This window comes from Ictidomys tridecemlineatus, chromosome 13, assembly GCF_052094955.1.
Source record: "Ictidomys tridecemlineatus isolate mIctTri1 chromosome 13, mIctTri1.hap1, whole genome shotgun sequence".
NCBI lineage: Eukaryota > Metazoa > Chordata > Mammalia > Rodentia > Sciuridae > Ictidomys > Ictidomys tridecemlineatus.
In genome coordinates this window covers 90,128,934-90,149,741 of record NC_135489.1, presented here as the reverse complement: position 1 = coordinate 90,149,741, position 20,808 = coordinate 90,128,934, and the positions used below count along the sequence as shown (strand labels likewise).

The following is a 20,808-nucleotide window of genomic DNA, read 5'->3' as shown; positions in this document are numbered from 1 at the left end:
CAAGAGCACTGCTGAATCCCAGGGGCTGTCGAGCACCACGGGGGACATCTGAAGGGGCTGGGTCAGGTCCAGAGATGAATGAAGACCACAGAGATTCACAGCAGCTGGAAGACACACTGGGGACTCAGCCACGAACACAGAGCTCTTCCTGAGCAGCAGCAGGTTTCCCTGGCTCTGGCTGGTAGGCACAACGTTGTGTAGGCAGGGACATGCACTGGAAGTGCTGGCAGCTGAGGCCCTTACCCTGAGCAGGGTGCTCGTTTAGCTGCCAGTTCCCTCACAGCGAGACTTCCTGCCCTAGCAGTGGAAGGTGCTGACTGCAGCGAGGAGGCCCCTTTCCCTGAGGCCAGGGCTGGGACAAGGGAAAGAAACATGTGGCTAGTTCAAAGGAGCAGCCTGAACTGCCAACTAGCTATAAAATAACTCCCAACTCACCTTCTGGATTCCACTGCTTTTCAAAATCCCAGAAATAGGAGAACATATGAATGCTGCATAGGTAGCTCTAAAAACATCTCCACTTTCGTCAACTCCCTGCAAAGTGGTAATTTAAACAATTAAGCAAAAAATTGAAGGAATGAATGGATCACTTCAGAGACACAATTACCTTTCCGGTTATCAAGGACAGAGCAGCCCAGGTCGCAGCAGATGAGGAGGGCGCAAAGCACTCCCAGAATACGGTGCGTCCCATGGCTGGGCCCATCATGATGGCTGTCCTCACCACACAGAGGCCATGCGTGGCAATCTCTAGAACCTCCTTGGCCCCAGTGTCCTTCATGATTCTGTTTACAGTGTCAAGTGACTGCCTTCCCTCAAAGGCCAGGACCTACACCTCAACATCCCAAACAGTACCAGTTCGTCACATCTCTGCATTAGGTGTGAAAACTATCTTTTGCACACATTTTATTGTTTTTAGTTTATGGCTCAAAATTAATTTTCACGAAAAATCCAAGGCAGAGAGGCTCCAGTGTTGTAACAACACAGATGACAAGCCTGCTCATTTCAGGCAGTGCCCCCTCCTGCACCACAGCCACATCAGCATGGAGAGGAAGCCAGTGAGCATACCACAGTGCCTGATAAGACGACCCTGAAATCATTTCAGATAAAAATCAGGACTCAGAGACACAATTAAATGGAGCTTGCACATGTTTTTACACAAATTATTTTAATCTGTCAGTTAAAAAGATATGTATCATCCCATCTACTGGGAAAATCAAGTAAATGAACTGGTGGGACAAACAACTGGAGCATCAGCTCGTGCTCCAACACCCCATACAGAACTAAGGCAGCGAGACGGGTGCATTCGAGATCATCATGACTGACCTTGACATATGGCGGAGCAAAAGACGACAAGTGCCACCTCGCATCTGTAGGGCCGTGATTCTCGAGCTCCAGACAGTTCTCTAAAAGGAACAGACATACCACAACTCACTCTGAGAGAGTCCAGTGATGAGTAGCCCTCTGTGACAGGCCTCGTGACCTCACTACAAGGAGGGAGCCCTTTGTAGTCCAACAGGAGCTTCAGAATTTTCTTAAAAAACTCAAGTGGTCAGATACTTATTGATCCTATTTTAAGCCTAAGACAAAGATGCTGAACGGCCACAGCAAGGGAACAAGATGACAGTGAAATGGAAAGACAGCAGTGCCACTCACTGACATGGAGAGACTGGGACAGGAGCAGGCCTGTCCTGGGCACGTTACTCTGACACACCTGAAAGATGCTCAGGTGCAGGAGCTGAGCCAGTGCTAGGCAGGTATCTCAGGGAGCTCACCTGAGTAGAGAGTTAAGGAATGACAGGAAACTGCTCAGAAGAACACAGAGAGAGAGGGGCATGGCAGGTCCAGGATCCAGACATGTCAAGCTTTGGAAGTTGAGGCTAAAGTTCACAAAGAAATCTAACAAAGAGCAAGTGAGGCTGGAAAACCTGGAGCATCAGCATCCAAGAGGCTATGAGAGAGGTGTTCTAAGGAGGAAGGAGAGGCTGAAACTCAAATGGAAATGGGGCTCTACAGTGACCTTCACAGCTGGAGCAGTTTCAGCAGCTCTGGGCCTGAGGAAGGGAAGGTAGGCAGCACAACCTGAGAGCAGGAGGGACGTGGAAAGCGGGCAGCTGCAGGGAGAGGCGGCAGCCCAGGAGGCACCTCCTCGACTGTGGTGGCACAGGTGACCTTGGGGCTGATGGAAATAGAGGCACTCATGACCAGGAGGCATGGAGAAAGTCCCTGAGCAGGCAAGAACAGGTGGTGAGACTCCAAGCAGAGGTCCTATTTATGAGAGAAACAGAAGCCTTCCATTCTCATTTAACAGCTTCCCGATTCCTGTGTGGGGCACCACTGAGAGCTGGAAAAGCGAGAGAAAGTACAGATGAGACAGACCTATGAGGGAGAAGAGACACATGCAGCTGGGAGGTTGGGTCCAAAGCCTCGGGATAAAGGGGCATCTGACCATGAATCTGTCAGCAATGGCTATACCGTTTTGTCTAGGACTGTTCCGTGCTAGGGACATGGAATACAAGACAGGTGGATTGAACCTGGGTCAGAATGTAGAGGGAGAGGCACACAAGACAGTTAAGGAAGGATGTGAGACAGTGGCCATGATGGCAGAGCATAGGATCCTAGGGGCCTAGGAGGAGGGGATCTGAGCAGGGTGGTGGGGAATGCTGAGGCTGCAGGGTTTCAGACCGTAGGCCTCAGCAAGGTCAGAGAACTGCTGCAATCCCAGAGTGAGTGAGCTGGAGAGGGTGGTGACCAACAGTCAGCCAAGAGTCAGGCTTGACACTGTCTGCAAGCAAGGTGAGCAATCAGGGGTGAAGGGCAAGGTCCAGGAGAGGCCCAAGGAAGAAGGAAACTGAGGCAGAAGGACAGAAAAAACCAGTGAGAGGCCAGAAGCCAGGGGCCCAGGGAGGGCTGTTCTGTGTCCTAGCCACCATTCCTTTCCACTAGAAAGGAGGAGAGACAGAGGTAAAGGAGAAATGACCTCAGGATATCTGAGGGGTATCCTTGACAACACAGTTATGTGGCTATTGTACAGGTGGTGTGTGAACCCGGCTGCACCCACTTTCCTTCTCTACCTACTCATTCATCAATTCTGGTGAGAGTTGGAGAGGGATGGTTCATCATCAAATAAAATGTACGATTCTTGGAATGCACAGAGTTACTGAGTGCCTAGATTTCATACTTTAAGATTACATTTCCAAATCCAGCCCACCACTGAAATGACTGTCAGTGACCACTGGATTTTCTCCTGAAGCTGGGGAGAAATTTACACTCATCACTATGCTAAGGTTACCTCAGAAGAGAGCATTAGGGGCTGGGGGCGCAGCTCAGTGGTACAGTGGCTGTCTCCCTATGCGAGGACCAGGATTCAATGCGCAGCATCACAAAAACAAATTAATTTAACTAAAAAACAATTGAGCATAAAGACTCGATAGCCATAGACATTTGACCCACCTAATACCGTGATACATACCTGAAGTTTTACCAGGTTCTGTTGTGGGAAAAGTAACAGTTTTGCTTCTTATTTCGATTTTCGTGGAAGGTGGCTTTGTCAATGGTTTTACCAAATGACGAAAGGAAGGCTCAGGTGCTGGGGTAAGAACTCCAGATAGACCAGAGGCCGAGTGAGGTAAGAGTTCTCTTTGAGTCAAATCTTCTCGAATTTGAACTTTCACAGTTTTCTGAAATGAGCCAAATAAAAGAATAAGAGACAAATAAACCCATCTTAAAAGAGACAATTCTGATTCTAAATTTATGGTAGAGAAAAGAAATGCCAAAAGAATGAAATGCTGACTTAGAAATTAAAGTTTATTCAGACCTCAACTTTGAGTCTATCTCCCCAACCACCCTTTTTTTTCAAGGAAAATTTTGCAAATTAGCAATGGCTTTTAGGCCTCACTCTCAACCCCTAAGAGAATCGCTCAGATCACTAAAGGCAAATTCTGTACTAAGTGCTCCAGCTAAATAAACCTCGCTGGGCTGGAAGAACACCTTCACAGGACTTCTGAAATGTAAGGGTTAATATGGATTATGAAACTGAAGCTACAAAATGAATGTTGTTCAGAAAAACACTTTACAAGTACCTTCTGTCCACTGTCACAGTGTATATAGATCAAACCACTCCATGGGAACATTGTCTGCTTTGTGGATAAGGAGGAATTAGGACTCACAAGAATTTGTAGTTTACTCCTTAAAAAAAAAAAAAAAAGAATTTCTCAACAAAAACCATGAATATCCTGTACTTCCATAGCAGACTGATAAGAGTCACAAATACTGTTCTACCAGCGACCGACTATTTCCTGTGTCTGGGAGACAGCAGAGAATGAGGTCAGCTCCCCACATTCCCATGCGCAGCTCAAAGGCTAACAGGTGAATTACAAAACCCACCAGGCATGGGCAAGGTGCAGGTGAAAACAACCATGCCAGAGAAACACCATCTCAAAAGCAATTAGAACAGAAGGTCTCACTCTACAAATGCTCTGGGCCTCTAGATAAGAAGACAACAGCTGGAGAGCAGACTGGAAGAAAGGGTTTGAGGAGATGAGGGAGAGGAGACGTGAAGTGGGAAATCAGTTTCTCTGTCACCCACTTACTGATCTTTCCTGAGCACAAAATTCTTTAATACCCACGAGTGCCAAAAAGGAGTTTAAATGTAAATCACATGATCAGACATATGACTAAAAGAAATCACTAGTTACACATGTCAAAAATGGCAGAGTGAGGTTATTTTCCACTGCAATTGGTTATATATACAAGGCCGTGGAGAAAGTGAATTGTGAAGAAGGCGTTCTCAAGCACTGGTTAGAAAGGTCCTGTTGCACATGGTGCGTAGGAAACCTCGAGTGCATGCTGAGCTGACTGCTCAGGTCCCTGCAATGTTTCTCTGAAGTGTTCCTGTCCCTGCCTTTGCTCAGTCTCCGCCAGGTAAACTCTAAAAAGTACATTCATCACTTGGGCAAAAGTAAGTAAACTCCATTTGTTCTGTGGATCTGCTAATCTCAAGTGTGAAGCAGCTTCCAGATGGGAGAGCTCTGGGCTAGCCTAGGTAAAGTCCCTGAAAAGCTGCAGAGTTGCAGCTTTACCCACTATTGGTAATTAGCTTCATACAGGGGGAATTGTGCATGAACCGCCTACCCTGAAAGACTTCTCATACCATTCTGTGTAGAAAATAATCAGCTGGGTATGGCTTAGCTATCCTATAAGTCAGGAAGCTCTGAGTATAAAGAGTCCTTCATAAACAAACAGAATATATAATCCAAACCAAGGAGGTAAAAGGCAGACCATCTGGTTTTAAGATCCCTCTATCCTTCATCCAGTGCCCTGGTTTATCACTGCCAGGGGATTCTGGGGGTGGAGTGCTGCATCAGAACGTTCTTCAGTCTTCCATCCCAGGGTCACTGTTCCACCTCAAACACGCCTGTCTGCCACGTCAGGCCACCAGCCCTGATGTGTATGTGATCTCTTGAACCCCCTGATGCCCCACAGAGCCTGCTGCACTCTGTAGTCAGCAATGTACAAACTGTCACTGAGCACGGACATTCATCACTTATTTTTGCAGTGCTAGGGACAGAATCTACCATCATACATGGTAGGTAAAGTACTTTACCACTGAGCCACACCCCCAGCCCCTGAACAAATTTAAGTAATCTATTATCTGACCCATGATAGCACCTGAAGAGCACAGAGATATACTTACTCAGGGGCAATAAACCCGTGCTGTGGTGTGACTGTCAGGCAATGTGCTGGCCAGTACAGCTCAAATTTCAGCAACCTGACGGAATGATTTGCAATCTGGAAACATCCAGTTTTTGCCATGTCATCTGTTAGCAAGAGATAAATGCCATGTGTTATCTACTGAACTAGATTTAAAAAAAAAAAAAAGACATGTCAGTAATAAAAGTGAATCCTAAATAAATAAACTAGTAGAGCGGCTTATTTTGCTCTTCTCCAACCACTCATAAAAATTTCAAACCCCTGTTAAAATAAGTCTATCTGATAAACCTTAAAAACTAACTGGCAACACTAAACAACATTAAGAGAAAAACAGACGTGAAGGCTGCTCCCGGCTGGTGTACACTCTGGTACATGTGCATGTACCTACTATGTTCCTATTACAAATTACATCAGTGTCACAGGAAGGACAGGCCAAGTGCCGGGTGAGCTCGTGGGGTGCACTGTGGCTCTGCTGAGCACCGCCTCAGGGTGAGGACCACACCCCAGTCACGTCGGAGTCAGGTCTCAGTGGCAGGAGCTGGTCCTGGATAGGCCATCAGTCCAGAGTGCACAAAGCCGTGTGTACCCTAGCTGAGCCCTGGGTGCTGGGGTGCAGCTCTCAATTCCCAAACCCACTGCTGACATGCTGTTGCCTCACTACTCACAAGAAGAAGGTGCTATCAGAATCAAGTGCTCTGGCTGGACAGTCCAAGTCTCTTCAGAGGCCGAGTTATCTTGAGGTGGGTGGCTAGTTTGTGAGAGAAAAGGAGAACCCTGAGGACCTCTAACTGGTAAAACATCCAAAGAGACATGGCCACTGTGTTTTCCAGAAGTCCCCAATTCACTAGAAAAAAAATTTTTTTAATTAAAAAAAAATCAGAGAAAGGGGAAAAATTATGAAAAGACAGTTTGTTTCATATATCTTATATTAATTCTTCATAATTCTAAAAACATTAAGACAAATCTAAAAGGGTTTTTCATGGGTTTTTCAGTGAATAAAAATCCACCATATTTTAGACACTTAAAAGTAGCATACAGGCTTGGGGATGCAGCTCAGAGAGCTTTCCCAGCATGCCCAAGGCTCTGGGTTCAGCATCCAGCACTTTTCGCAAAAGGAAAAGAAAAACAAAAGAAAAAAAACTGAGAGAAAAAGAAGAACAGTATAAAAAGTCAAGTACAGTGTAAGTCAAACAGTAAATACGCTATAATTAGAAAATTCAGTGATTTCTAATCTTTTTCTGGCTGACTTCTGCATGTGAAGTCCCTTAGAAGATTCACTAGGAAATGACTCAACACTGGGACTTGAGGGAAAACCAGACTCTTGATGTCTGGCTAACTGCACAGGGTGAGTGGCCACAAGAGGCAGGAGGTACATGTCCTGGACAGAGGACATGCCTGTGGGGGCCTGGGCCTGGCAAGGGCAGTGTCTGGGGCAGTATGCTCATGACTACAGCATGTGTGTGCTGTTTTCTCCTTCATGTTTTCTACATTTACACTAAAGACTTATCAAATTGTCTGTTCAGGTGGCTCAGAATTATATTCATTGTGCTTACCCTGTGCTCTTGAGTTCTATGGCATTTCTTTTCTTTCTGGTACTGGGGACTGAACCCAGGGTGCTTAACCACTGAGCCACATCCCAGCCTCCCAAGCTGCTGGGAATACAGGTGTGTGCCACTGCGCCTGGTTGTTCTATAGCATTTCAATAATAACAAAAATAGTGTTGTACTGTAATCTTTTATATAAAGCTATATGTATGGAAAAGTCTGATCAGTTTTTTAAGATACATCCTATTTGCAAAGGCACAATGAAGTTGAGTCTTACAGATTATAGGCAATAAAGCTAACAATAAGCCGCACTTCTCTCTCTCTCATACACATACACATACATACACAAGCAGGAGTCTTCTGGGAAAAATGCTAATATAATTTAGAAAGACTTTCTATTAGGTGTTTTCTAATAAACCTTAGATTTTTAAATATATTTAGTTCAAATGAATTTTGTAATCACCAAACACATGATGTAATTAAACTTTATGCAGTGCCCAAATTCATCCACCATGTGGCAGAGCCTTGTTTACTTCAAGTCAACACACGGCAAAGAAAGGAACCCCTGTCTCTACCTCTTAAGCAGGCCCTCCCTCCCCTGCTTTTCAAATCTGACTTCTAGCTAGGCACTGGCTCTAGCCTGTAATCCCTGAAACTCTGGAGGCTGAGGGCAGGAGGATGGCAAGTTTAAGGCCAGCCTGGACAACTTAGTGAGACTCTGTCTCAAAAAAAGCACCTGGCATGTAGCTCAGTGGTAGAGTACCCTAGGGTTCAATCCCCGGTATGACAAAAAACAAATAGAACAGACCTCTAGAGCTCCAGAAAACAATGCAGCACTGGCCACAAGTCAGAAGCAATATTTAAACCATAACAACATTTAACATTCTTGACTTTTTTGCTAATTAAGCATTAGTTCCTCATAAAATAAAGAGTTTCAAGGTGATTTTTAAACGTATGTAACTATTACCTTTAAGTCTTCCCGTGAATGTCTCTGAATGAAGTTCAGCACTGAAAGAACAGGAAAGAGAGCAGGCTGGTGGCCAGGGTGCAAGGTAGGTGGGAGGGCCCTGGAGCACTAGCCCTCACGGGGGCTCAGCCAGGACTCATTGGCAGCACTGGGCTCAGGAAGACGGCCCTTGTGCCAGAAAGAGCAGTGAACAGCAGGGGATGGAGGGAAAAGGTAAACATGCTAGGGATAACAGGGACAGGATCCTTGGTACTGGAGAAAAAGGGTCCAGAGTTCAGGAAAAGAGCACTGTGGCAAGAGCAGAATTGTAGGGTCTGGCAAAACTCATGGCTTCAACATATTTACAAACAGGAACAGCATCGCTGTGGTGGACCTGTGTGTTGATTCACACACGAGCTCTGCGCACTGTGCGGACTAGGGCAGTGACACCATAGGAGTGAGCGCTAGTCAACCTCCTGGCTCCCCGTGCCAGTCTCTGCTGAAAGAAGCTATGCCCCCCAGGAGAATTAGCTGCCCTAGGGCTGGTGGAGGAGTGGGGGGTGCGCCTAGAACATGTGTGGAGCCAGAAAGAGACGGAAGGGATCAGGGAGGCGGATATAAAATCCAAGGACAGTGAAGAACAACATGGAACCCCTGAGTCCATCCTAATGTAAGTGAATAAAGACACGAAACCTCTTCCTCAGAATGCAAAGCCAGCTAATAAGTGGAGAACAACAGAATTCTAAATATCATCCCTTGGTGACTGTAAGAGTAACAGTGTGACTCAGGCAGCTACTATTGATGGATATGAAGAATATGTTAAGCAACAAGTCAATTTAGTATCTCCTGAGTATAGCTGCATGAGAAAGCTGGTGTGTGAGACACTATTTCCAACTACATGATAAATATCGTGAGCAGCAGGACAGACCAGAACTGTGCACCACCTGAGAAAACGCACCAAAAAAAGAGTAGCAGCACTTCCCGGGTGTTCTGCCAAGCATGAGACCTGAATCTGTAAGGTCTGGAGGCTGCCTCAACCCTCAAAGTCGCTGCAGGACAAGGGTGAGTTATCACAGCTAGCTTGGAGCCTGTTTTCTCCATGTCACCAGCAAAAATTCAGAGAAATGAAAGGTGACTTGGAAAAATCTGGAAATCCTGCCAATGACAGATCTCCCAGCTCATCTATGGAAGGCTCTTAACAGGATAGACCTGATCTCTCCAGAACTGTGTTGTGATAAGGAAACCTGAAACTTACAGGTTTATGGATACAGTCCTGTGAAGAACTATCACGTTACATAATTTTCAAAGTATAAAACAGAACTTTCAGGCTTGAATAGCTGCCATTCGTGTCATCCAAAGACCACAGGCCCAACCTGGAAAACTTGTGTAAAACTTGAACCAGAGCACAGGTAAATGAATGCTGTAAAAAGTATCTAGAAAGTGCCATAGGCAGCTCCAGACTTCCCCAGGCTTTGCCTAAAATTATTAGTAAAGCCGAATGTCTTTTGAATCCACAGATCTGATTTGGTAACCCAACCCTGGTAGCTCACTTGAGAAAGGTGAGGAAGGACGGAGAACTCTTTCTATACTGAGAGACAGTACAGAGGCATGTGAGCTCAGATTCAACTTTGAACCACAGAGGAAAGAAAAAAAGGAAGTTTTTTGCTTTGTGGTTTGATTTAAATATAGAGAATATTATTCTAACAACTGGGAAATGTGTATGGGATCCTTAAATGATACCACTGTATTAGCATGACATGTTCTGATTCTGTGGAGTTTACCATGACTACACAGAGGGTGGTTTCGCAACTTCAGGGCTTACTGTCACCGTGCCTACAGCTCACACTTAATGATTCAGGAAAAAGATCTATTCAAATCAAGATGACAAGGCAGCGAGGGAGGGTGGCACACACTCAGGATCCCAGCGACTCAGGAGGCTGAGGCCCTGAGCAGTTAGTGAGGGACTAGGGACAGAGCTCAGTTGATAGAGGGCTCATGTGCACAAGACCCTGGTTCACTTCCGGTACCACAAAATTTAAAATAAATAAATAAATAAGAAAGGGCTGAGGATGTGCCTCAGTGGCTAAGTTTGCTGAATACAGTAAATTGCAAATGAGGGATACTGGGGACAGGGTTTGAGTTCTCTGTTCTCTTTCTAAACTTTCCTGTAAGTCTGAAATGATGTTTAACTTAAACTAAAAAATAAAGGTGAAATAAACATTTTGAAAGAAGTATAGGGGAAAAACATCAGTTCTACTATAAACCAATCCTCAAATCTGGTCAGAGTTACATTTGTTTTACCTTTTAGATTCCAAGTTAGCTTTAGAAGGTGGCTGAAGAAACTCATGGCAGGAGACAGAATCTCTGAATTCTCCAATTACTGAAAGGGTAATTTTTCGCATGTTTCCATAAAAGAGTTGAATATCAACAGGCCATTGGGGAAGATCATACACTGAAAAAGAAAACAGTATTTTGAAATTACATCAATCATTACATAAATACAACACAAAATACATGTTTATATACTAATAGTCATAGAATGCTATTTTCCTAGGTTGGGGTAGGTGACATTCTGATTTTAATTCAACAGGCTGGCATGAAATTACAGGCAGTTCAGCATCAGTGGTTGATGGCTCTGGCTCTGAGTTGAACATTTACTACCCTTGCTTCTCATTAGCTCTGTGACCTTTGGCAAGTTACTAACCTCTCTGAGCTTTAGTTTCCTCTATTATAATCTGGAGTAACAACCTCTCTCAGGTGGTATTGTGATCCTCTCAACAAAAAATGTTTTGGAACATGACAACAACATTTATATAAAACTTACTGTGGGCCAGGCATCATTCTAGCCCATTTATATTAACTAAAGTTTCAGAACAATTCTTTGAGGTAGGTATTATATCTTCCTCAAAAAGAGGAATCTGAAGTACAAAGGGGCTAAGAATGCACAATATGTAAGTGAAGGTCACACAGACAGCCAACCAGAGCACCCAGAAACACGAAACACGCCTAGTTTAAGTAAAAATTTGCAGATCAATAAAATACTACTCAGACAAAACACCTCTAGATTAGGTCAGCTGAATTTTCATATACATTAAACTTTATAGAATGTACTTATATTTTATGCAAAATATGATAATCATTATAAATTATATATTTTAAATGGGAAATTATATTAGCCAAGGTATTTGATTATAAAAATTTAAAAATCTATCATGAGAATATTTGCTATAAATCAGTTTATAAACGTGAGATCACTATCATCAATACTTGTAATATGTACAAGCAAATGTCACTTAAAGTAATCCAAAAAGTGCAACTGCAGCGTCCTCACAGGAGTGTGTGGCACTCACCAACATGAAAATGTGGGATTACTGCCTTTATTCATGTGGACAATAAACATACCACTGTACTGAGAGTTGATGTCCCAAAGACCTGATGTCCCAAAGACCTGGCCAAAGTCCCAGCTCTCCCCTACCTTGGATGGGCTGCTGCAGTGCTTGGCTGGGTCCCTGGACAACCCTGAAAGCACACTCCTCTTGAAGTGTGGAATGGGCAGCTCCCTGTCCAGGCCTGCCCCTCCCCATCAGCACCTCGGTCACCTCATTCTCAATGGAAGGCCGCTCCTGGTGTTCTCCTGCATTCTTAAACATGCTCTAGCAAGCTTCAATTCTTGGCCCTGTGGTCAGGACACATCCTGCTGTCCACACCCTGAAAGGCAAGTGTCCATCCTGCTTGTGTAAGCCCTTGCTACCTGCCTGTGACCTCGGTGCTCAACACGCTGCAGTATCACTAGAGTCTGTGCTCCCTTGCCAAAGCACAGCTCAGGTCCGCTCTGACTTGGACCCTTCCTAGAGAAGAGAAGAAGGGCAGAACTGGCAGAGATGGCCCTGCCTTAGCTTCCACCACCAAGGTTTGTTCTCCATGCCCTGCTCCTTGGCACACTGAGGACATACATGTCCATTATAAATCTGTGTATCACTTTTGTCTAATCCATGCCTGCCATCCCCTGGAGCAGATGAACTAGACTCCTAATTTATGGAAAAGATCAGCCTATTCTATATCACCTGTTTAGAGGCACAAATGTCCTTTTCCTTTGCTGTACTATATTTCAGAAATAATTCCATCATTAAAAAACTAGGAAATAAAGGGCAAAAGCTATCACCTGAAATCCTACCACAACAAAAACCACCTAATATTCAGTTTGGAGAGCAAACTCCTGCAATTTTATTTGCATGAATATTTACATATAATTTTTGTCAAAATGAGATCATATTACACAAAATTTTAAAATAATGCTTTCCTAAATAGATGAAGAGTTTTCTGTCATTTATATATTCATACCACTTAAAACTGCAAAATTAAACCTAAATGCCTAGTCTTACTTCTTTTATAAATAGTACTATGTTGGAAATATGTACATATATTTTTACACCATTTGCACATCTTGGTACAAAATTTATTTTATATGAGAGCAGACATTATTAAACATTTTTAACTGTTTTTCTCAAATAGGGCCCACCACCTAGATTACAGTCAGTTCCCATGCCTTTTTTGAATGTTTTGCTACCATCAAATTCTTCATAAATCTTACAGTAGGCACAGGAGCCCACAGCCTTCAACATGACCATAAGTTCACACTTATGACATGAGATAACCTGGGCTTACCAATGGCTCTGCCCTGTTCACAAGCCTACCCACAGAACATGTGTGGGGACATATTACTAACACTGATGAGGCAAAGCTCTTCCACGATCCTCAGAACAACTCTCCATGGATGAGAAGCTAGATGCCATCTGTCGAGTGGGAAACTCAACAGATGAGAACTAAGTCTCAGTGACACCATTTGTTCCAAGTCATTGTAGCACAGCTGTGGCTCAAATTCAGCCTGATAACACATCCAATTAACATCTTCCTTCTTTGGCCACATCATGATGCAGATGACATCATGAAGTGACCAAGAGACTGAAGACACACTGAGACGCTTACCTTCATTGACTAGCATCTCATCTCGGAACACTTCAGCAAAATTCACGCTGTGCAGCACGCTGTGTTCTGGAAGGATCTGTCTTACAACCCCTGGGTTATCCAACAGGGCTCTGCCAGGGAAGAGTTTTATTCAAAATAATTTGATGTATTAAAATAGTCTCTTCATTTATGCATTGGCAAGACCTACTAACAGCACATCACATTAGTTTAGAGATCTCATATTTTAATTCCCTACACAAGTACTTTTAAAAGAAAAATCTGTTTTGTAAAGTACATGTGGTAGTAAAATCACTAGCTTCCATTAAAGATTTATACCAAAACAAGAACTCTCTAATGAAAGAATAAAAAGAATAGTAAAATTAGATTCTTTTCAGTTCTTACATTTTCATTATTTATGATAACAATAATTTGTCAGAAATCTGTCTCCAAAAAAGAACATGGGGGGAAAAAGATCATGGAAAAACTTAACTATACCTATTCTAGGCTCTTCTAGAGATCTCTGAAGTGAAAACTCAACTGTAAATTATTTTATAATACTCCCAGATGTTCATAACTGAAGGAAATCTCACTGCTGTAAATTTTTGGCAAAGAAAGGTTTGAAACAAATACACCAACTTCTATATCCCACTGGACAGAAATTTTAAAAATCCAGAAAACTTGGCAATCTTACTTCTCTAAAAGTCAGTTTCTATTTCTACAATAATAAATAGAGCCAAGGTTCCAAGGTGAGCTTTTCACATGTGGCCTGTTCCAGCATCCTATAGCAAGTCACCACTAACTACTTGTTATCAAACATTCCAATGAGCCCGAACAAATTAAAAATTAAACTGTTTCCCAAACTATCTTGAGAAGAAAACAAAGCAGAGTACAAAGGGCTGGAAGGAAACCTGCGTATTTACTGCATGTCATACTGCAGCCAATGACTTCTACTAAGAGATGAGTGTCATGAGCGCCACATGACCCATAATCAGGTCCTCCAGGCTAAGAAACAGAATTTTATAATAAAATATTCCAGAATTTAACACCTAAGGATGTAACTTATGTTTAAATCACACCTAGTCCTAGATCAACATCTTAAAATTTGTCAGAAGTTCAGCCTAGTAAACCATATTTAGATATATCAAATTCTACAAAAGTACATGCTTTCAACAGCTTGAAGTTCAGACATCTTACACACTTCTAAAATATAATTCTTTCAAATAATTCACAGAATTCCCAGAAATATTCCAAATTGGTATGTTTATGCAGTATACTCTCAGTGGTTCTTAAAATCTCTGACACTGATCTATTGTCACTTGCCAGTTCACTAGCACACAGTGAAGTATGTTAAAAATCCCAAATATTATATCATTTACACCTTCATTATTTCCACTGAAAAATTCCCAACATTGTCTAAAGGAAGCAATCTACCTTCGATACTGCTGTCTGGAAATTTCATCTCCACCAAAGAAGTATATAGTTGACAGTTCTGTTGCAGTTTTACAGTCATTCTTTCTGTCTGGAGGATTATATATTATAGTAACATCCTAATGCCAAGAAAAATCAGAAGTGAATATTAAGTATTTTTCTTGAGTAAGTCAGTTCACTTTGGATAAACAGTCTTAGGAGCCTAAATGTCCAACACAGACACAACTGCATACATGTGGCACTTCCAAGAAGACTGGACGAGCACTTCAACTCCTACATTACTTCCAAATACTATTTTAGCTTTTGACCATAAAATACAGCATTATTAATCTACAAATGAGTTGAATTTTTTAGGGCAGAGACTTTTGTACTTACTTCCTGTGTTCTTTCCTTGAGCACAAATTTATCTGGAAAAATCTTCAATACTTTGGGATCCAGCAAAACTTTTTTCTGAGAATCCTTAAAACCTATTGCCTTGACAAAAGCTGCCCGAGAGCCGGTGTTTCGGACAGAAACAACAACTTTACTTTCTTTGCCAGGTATTAAGTCATTCACTGTTACCATGTAGCTATCAGTTAATTTTTTAACACCTTCCAAAATAAGATTACTTGTTCCTCCATATCCAGACAAAGGTATCTAAAAGAATATACACATACAAAATTATTTTTATGTAAGAAAGCAGATTTAATTATAGTCAGAAGATGATACAGAATGATTTCATGTGTCTCTGCGTACTTGGGCTAGAAGTTACCTACCCCACTTCCAGTCCAGCATTATATAAACCCCTTATCTGGTTTTTTTAATTAAATATTTTTTAGTTGTAGACAGACACAATACCTTTATTTTTTTTTTATGTGGTGCTGACAATTAAACCCAGTGCTTCACATGTGCCAGGAAAGCTCTTTACCACTGAGCCACAACCCAGGCCCTAAAAACCTTATCATAAAGGAAAAATAAAGAGTTGCAAAATTACATGCCCTTTAGTCTGTTAAAAATAATCATTTCACTGTTACAAAAGCCAAGCCTAGATGACAGAGGAATGATCCAAGGATTAGAGTAGACATGTTTGCTTAAGAAGTTTTTAGGGTTCAACATACTGATATTTGTAATTTACCCTGAAATGCATAAAAAAGATGAACTGCAACAGCCGAGTGTGGTGACGGATGCCTGTAATCCCAGTGGCTTGAGAGGCTGAGACAGGAGGATTTCGAATTCAAAGCTAGCCTCAGCAACAGCGAGGCTCTAAGCAACTCAGTGAGATCCTGTGCCTAATTAAAATACAAAATACTATGTACAAAACACTATGTACCTGAGTGCATAGCTCTCTAATAATTAAAAAATTAACTGATAGCTACATTAGGTAACAGGGCTGGGGATGTGGCTCAGAGGTGGAGTGCCCCCAAGTTCAATTCCCGGTATCCAAAAAAAAAAAAGATGAACTGATAGATGGTTAAATACGGGAAAGAGACATAGAGTGAAATATGATTTTACAATCTAAGTGGTAGGGTATGTGAGTATTATTGCATAATTCTTTCAACTACTAAATAATTCTGCAAAAAAAAAACTGGGATGACAAGTTGCTGCATGTCAGAGAAAGTGAAGGGACTGACTCACGGTGAGTCTAAGTGACAGACAGGGATGGCTCCCTGGATTCCCTTGTCCAGGGGAGAAGTGTCAATGAAGTGTCGTCCACACACCCTGTTCATGGTCTTGATGCTCCTGTGAAATAAAGTCCCCGGGGAGCCCTACTCAGCCCACCTCTGTGAAAAGACGAGGTGGTCACTGACTTTAGTAGAAACCCCACAAGGACCCTGGGTTTCTTTAAGAGTATGTCAAACCCAAACATGGGCTTGGTGACTGTCAAATCAAATGGTTCTACCCTAAATCACCAGTTATTAGTTCTCTAGGGAATCTTCTTCACTAATAACCTCAAACATTGGCTAGTAAACCTGAAAACTATTCAAAAAATAATCAGGATAACCTTAAAACACAGCCCATTTGGTCTTCTCCACTAACCAAATTTTATCTTTACATGAAACCAAATTATTAGAGAGCTATGCACTCAGGTACATAGTGTTTTGTCACATTTACAGATGCCATGTTTAAAAACAACCTCTTAGGTCTTTAAACAATTCTGCCCACCGTGGGGCCAATCAAGTGACTCCACACAGAAGAAGTCAATGCCAGAGTCAAACAAAGCTATCCTGGCCAATCCTGTAATCATCACATGCCCTCTGTGGCTGGCGGTCCCAGCCCCACTGCCAGGTGACTGTGCGGTGTGAAGGTGTGCAATAGCATGCAGCTCAAGTTGCACTGACTATTAGGCTCTTATTTTCTTTCCTCAATAATTTATTCCTTTTATCTCTAGTTGCTCTGAATGTAGTTATGTAAACAGCCTCAAATCGCTTTTAAAAATTATGCTGGGAATAGGCAAAATCTAAAAACTTGTCCTTGTATCTCTATATTTACAAAAGAGTCTAGCAATTCTATCAATAGATATTTGCTATGGTCTGAAGGTCAGTGTCCCCACAAATTTGAATGTTGAAACAATCTCCAAATGATAGTGTTAAGAGGTGAGGTCCTTTCAGAAGTGTCTGAATTACGTGAGGGCCCTGTCCTTGAAAATGGGAATAGTGCCCTCATTAAAAAGCGGATGAAGGCAGTACAGAGATATAGCTCAGTGGTGGAGAACTTGCCTCGCATGCACCAGGCCCTAGGATCCACCCTAGTACCACAAGAAAAATAAGTAAATAAAACAAATACAAAGTGAGTGTCCTTGCTCCTTTCATCATGTGAAGACCCAACATGATGGCACCATGTCTGAAGCAGACGGCAACCCTCTGAAGACAATGAATCTGCTGACACCTCGATCAAATTTAAATGTTTATAAATTTACCCATTTGGTTACAGCAGACCAGACAGACTGCCAATTGAAAAGATAAAAATTTTTTATCTTTTTAAAAAATTTTTTAGTATTTTTGCCCAATTGAAAAGATAAAAATTTACTTGGAAAGTCAGTATCTTAAACAAAGCTCTACCTGGATTTACCAAAAAATGTGTTCCTAAAAAGTCAGAATCATTTCAAAATCCTCAAACTGAAATGACACCTAAAAACGTTAGAAAATACAAATACTTAATTGGTTGCTTTTATAACTTGACAATTGTCCCTAACTTGCTTGTAAAAGATGGATGATATAACTTGCCAACCAATAGTTACAACTTGTCAAAAACTGCTTGTGAGGAAAGAAGCAATGGAGTTATCTTACCATGAACTTAATGCCTGGCTGTGATTGATTTCCAAGCTGTTTGATTTCCAGTTTAGCCAACATACAAGATAACCGAGTAGGTGCAAATAATACTGAGATTACAATGTCTTCTTTTGGCTGCATTCTGATCTCACAGTTACTGGTCAATCGCTCTTCTAAGCCAAAAGTGTTCTGAAGCTATAATTTAAAAATAATCACTGCATAAAACAAAATAGTAGCACAAACAAAACACACTACTAATACAAAATGTAAAAAACCTGCCTGCATATGTGACTGTCTGGATGGAGACAAAACACAGGGCAAAACAAAGGCCATGCATTCTACAGACCTGAAAGCAGTCCTGGTCCTGTCCTTTGATAAGCAGCCGCAAGTGCTGGGCCATGGATGTGGAGTTACTTCTCAATGCCAGCTTCTGAAGTCTGGAAACAATTACATGTTTCAAATGCTACAACTATCAAAAATAAAGCCAGTCAAAACCAACCATGGCATCTGCAGACCTGGGCTGGTGGCATACACCATCTTAGCAGGCCAGTGTCGTCCTCACAGTCTTGGGCCCTCGCTTCTGAAAACAGAAGGCGTGGGGGTCACCTTAGCAGATGAGCTTTTTGGCTTAATCTCTCTCCAATTACAGCTCTTTAGCGGGCCTTATTCTCTGTCATATTGTCTGCCTTATAAAAAAAAAATCAATGAACATCACTGAAGAAATTGAGTCATTAAGTCAATGCCACAGCTAAGGGGAATATCTGGCTCAATTTAGCTTTCAGGCAAACAAGTGCTCCTAGCAGTGTGCTGAATTCATCCTGCTTTTAAAAAGTTCCACTGCAAGGAAAATAAACATGTGAGTAACAGCTGGCTGGCAGGAAACCCTTTGAATTTCTGAAACCATGTGACTTGCCTCTCCATTGGGGAATACTGAGTATGTGGGCCAAGTCCTACTTCACCCAAAATGTGAAGATGAGCAGTTCAACATGGAAGCTGTGGTCTAGGCCTTGTCCACCTGGTGTTCAAAGGGAAAGACTGAGCTCCAGCTGTCCACACCCCTAGGAAAACAACCCATAGCTATGTTGCCTAGGGAAGACTGACTTGGAGGAATGCTACTTGGTAAAGCTTTCATTTTTACTTATTTTTTAATTTTTAAAGAAACAGTTATTATTTTAAGAAGTAGAGTTATCAAGTTGAGGGGAAGAGAACTCGGTTTCCAGTTTAAAATAGGAATTCCACAAACAAAAAGGATTAATATCTTTATTCTTCAAGGAATTCACAAAAATTAATGAGAAAAAATCTAAAGGACTGAAGTGTTTAAGCACACATATAAGAAAGAAACCAGAATGAATAAGCAGATTGTGGAAAAATAAAGATTTTAAGTAGGAATCCAAAATTTGATATTAAATACTATCTTTGCATCATTCTATGCTTGGAAAATACAACTGTAATTTATTATCATTCCTTTCTGCAACAGAAGCGAAGTCCATTAATTTAATCACATTTTCCCCAACATTATCATTTATTAATTTGTCCTCTGTACTCCACATTCTGCAACAGGACCTTCTCCTACAAGAGGGGAGGCATGGGGGTCCCAGCAGACACATGATCTGCCCCCTCTCAGCACAGCCTCAGCTGCCTCCTAGGACATTTCATGGGGGGGGAAAAACAGGAAGTTTCCTTTCTAAGCAGATAATAAATGTGCCTCTTTATCCTGAATTCTATCATAAAAGCCTCACAGAGGGGCAGCATGCACCATTTGTGATGGAAAAACTCTTTTTTTTCTATGTAGGACACAAAAACGGGGTGAGGAGAATTACAGAATCCACAGATTCACTAAGTGCAGCACAAAATACCTTGTGCTTATTAGCTTCATGTCCACTAACGCTTGGGATGTTGTTTTCAGAGCCCAGCTTTCACCAGCCTCAGGTAGAGCAGTTCCCACAGGACTGGCACATTCCTCCAGTTGAGGCAAATTTATCTACTCAACTATTGTAAGTAAGGGACACTCCTGCATCGAAGCTCCCTGCACCTGTCAGAGCACAAGAACTCTCCATAAGGAAACGAAGCCATGAATCGAGGAGAGTCTGAAGGCCTCTCACTCAGGAAGACACTAGGGCAGAAACACCAGTGACAAGGACAAAAGCACGGGCAACACACTGCTCGTATTCAATTTAACTAATTTTTTATAGTTATTTTTTTAAATATATTTTTTAGTTGTAGTTGGACACAATATCTTTATTTTTATTTTTATGTAGTGCTGAGGATTGAACCCAGGGCCTTTCACATGCTAGGTGAGCGCTCTCCCGCTGAGCCATAATCCCAGTCCCAATTTAACTATTTTTTATTTTAAAATAACTCAGCACACATTAATTCGACTTTTGGTAAGCTGAAAGTGAGGTTTCAGGAAGGCATGGCATCTGAGGAGAGGCTGGATCTTAAGAACAGCCATCCCTACCACAGTGATTATTTATTACAACCTTTCTCACAGGGCAGAAAAATCTTCAGGATCAGTGCAAGAATGATTCAACTTTTTTCTGCCTTTTGACTTAACAGATAAGATCAGTTATGAGAAAAGCTGTGTGTCAAAATGGACACTAGCCTTTTACAGCCCCCACCTTAACTCAGAAGCGCATTAATAAGTACAGTTGTCAGGTAGCATCCCTCGTCTTGATGTTTGTAGTGTACAGTTAAACGATTTTGGTTGCCTTCCATAGCACAGAACTTACTTAAGGACCTCAAACAACTGTGTGTACGTGTATTACAGCAGACCACAAGTCAACATCTGGGGAAGCAAGGGACGTTCTGTCATGTAGGCACTGTTCATGCTCAACTGCAGAGAGCTAGAAGAGCTTTCTAGACAGGCACATGGCCTTGCTCAGCCTTGCTCTCAACATATTCTTCAGTTCTGAATCTAGCTGGCTGCAAAAGCACAAGGACACACATGCTCAGCAGCAAAAGAGCTGCTGGA

The 20,808-nt window shown here is 42.1% G+C and overlaps 1 protein-coding gene across 12 annotated transcripts in view; it reads right to left on the bottom strand.

Moving 5' to 3' along the window:
• Positions 1-20,808, bottom strand: part of Cep192 (centrosomal protein 192) — a 111,002-nt gene that overhangs the window by 12,423 nt on the left and 77,771 nt on the right. For 7 of the 12 annotated variants that reach the window (XM_078030481.1, XM_078030483.1, XM_078030482.1 and 4 more), the window contains 12 exons: positions 18,184-18,274; positions 17,856-18,032; positions 14,965-15,225; positions 14,593-14,708; positions 13,183-13,292; positions 10,498-10,648; positions 6,372-6,550; positions 5,690-5,813; positions 4,077-4,182; positions 3,467-3,674; positions 1,321-1,400; positions 436-531 (listed from right to left, as the gene is read on the bottom strand). In XM_078030481.1, the coding sequence (XP_077886607.1) occupies positions 436-531; positions 1,321-1,400; positions 3,467-3,674; positions 4,077-4,182; positions 5,690-5,813; positions 6,372-6,550; positions 10,498-10,648; positions 13,183-13,292; positions 14,593-14,708; positions 14,965-15,225; positions 17,856-18,032; positions 18,184-18,274 (1,699 nt within the window). Of the gene's footprint in view, positions 1-435; positions 532-1,320; positions 1,401-3,466; positions 3,675-4,076; positions 4,183-5,689; positions 5,814-6,371; positions 6,551-8,217; positions 8,259-10,497; positions 10,649-13,182; positions 13,293-14,592; positions 14,709-14,964; positions 15,226-17,855; positions 18,033-18,183; positions 18,275-20,808 lie in introns of those variants that run through there. The other 5 variants (XM_078030486.1, XM_078030485.1, XR_013429861.1 and 2 more) reach the window with 5 other exon arrangements.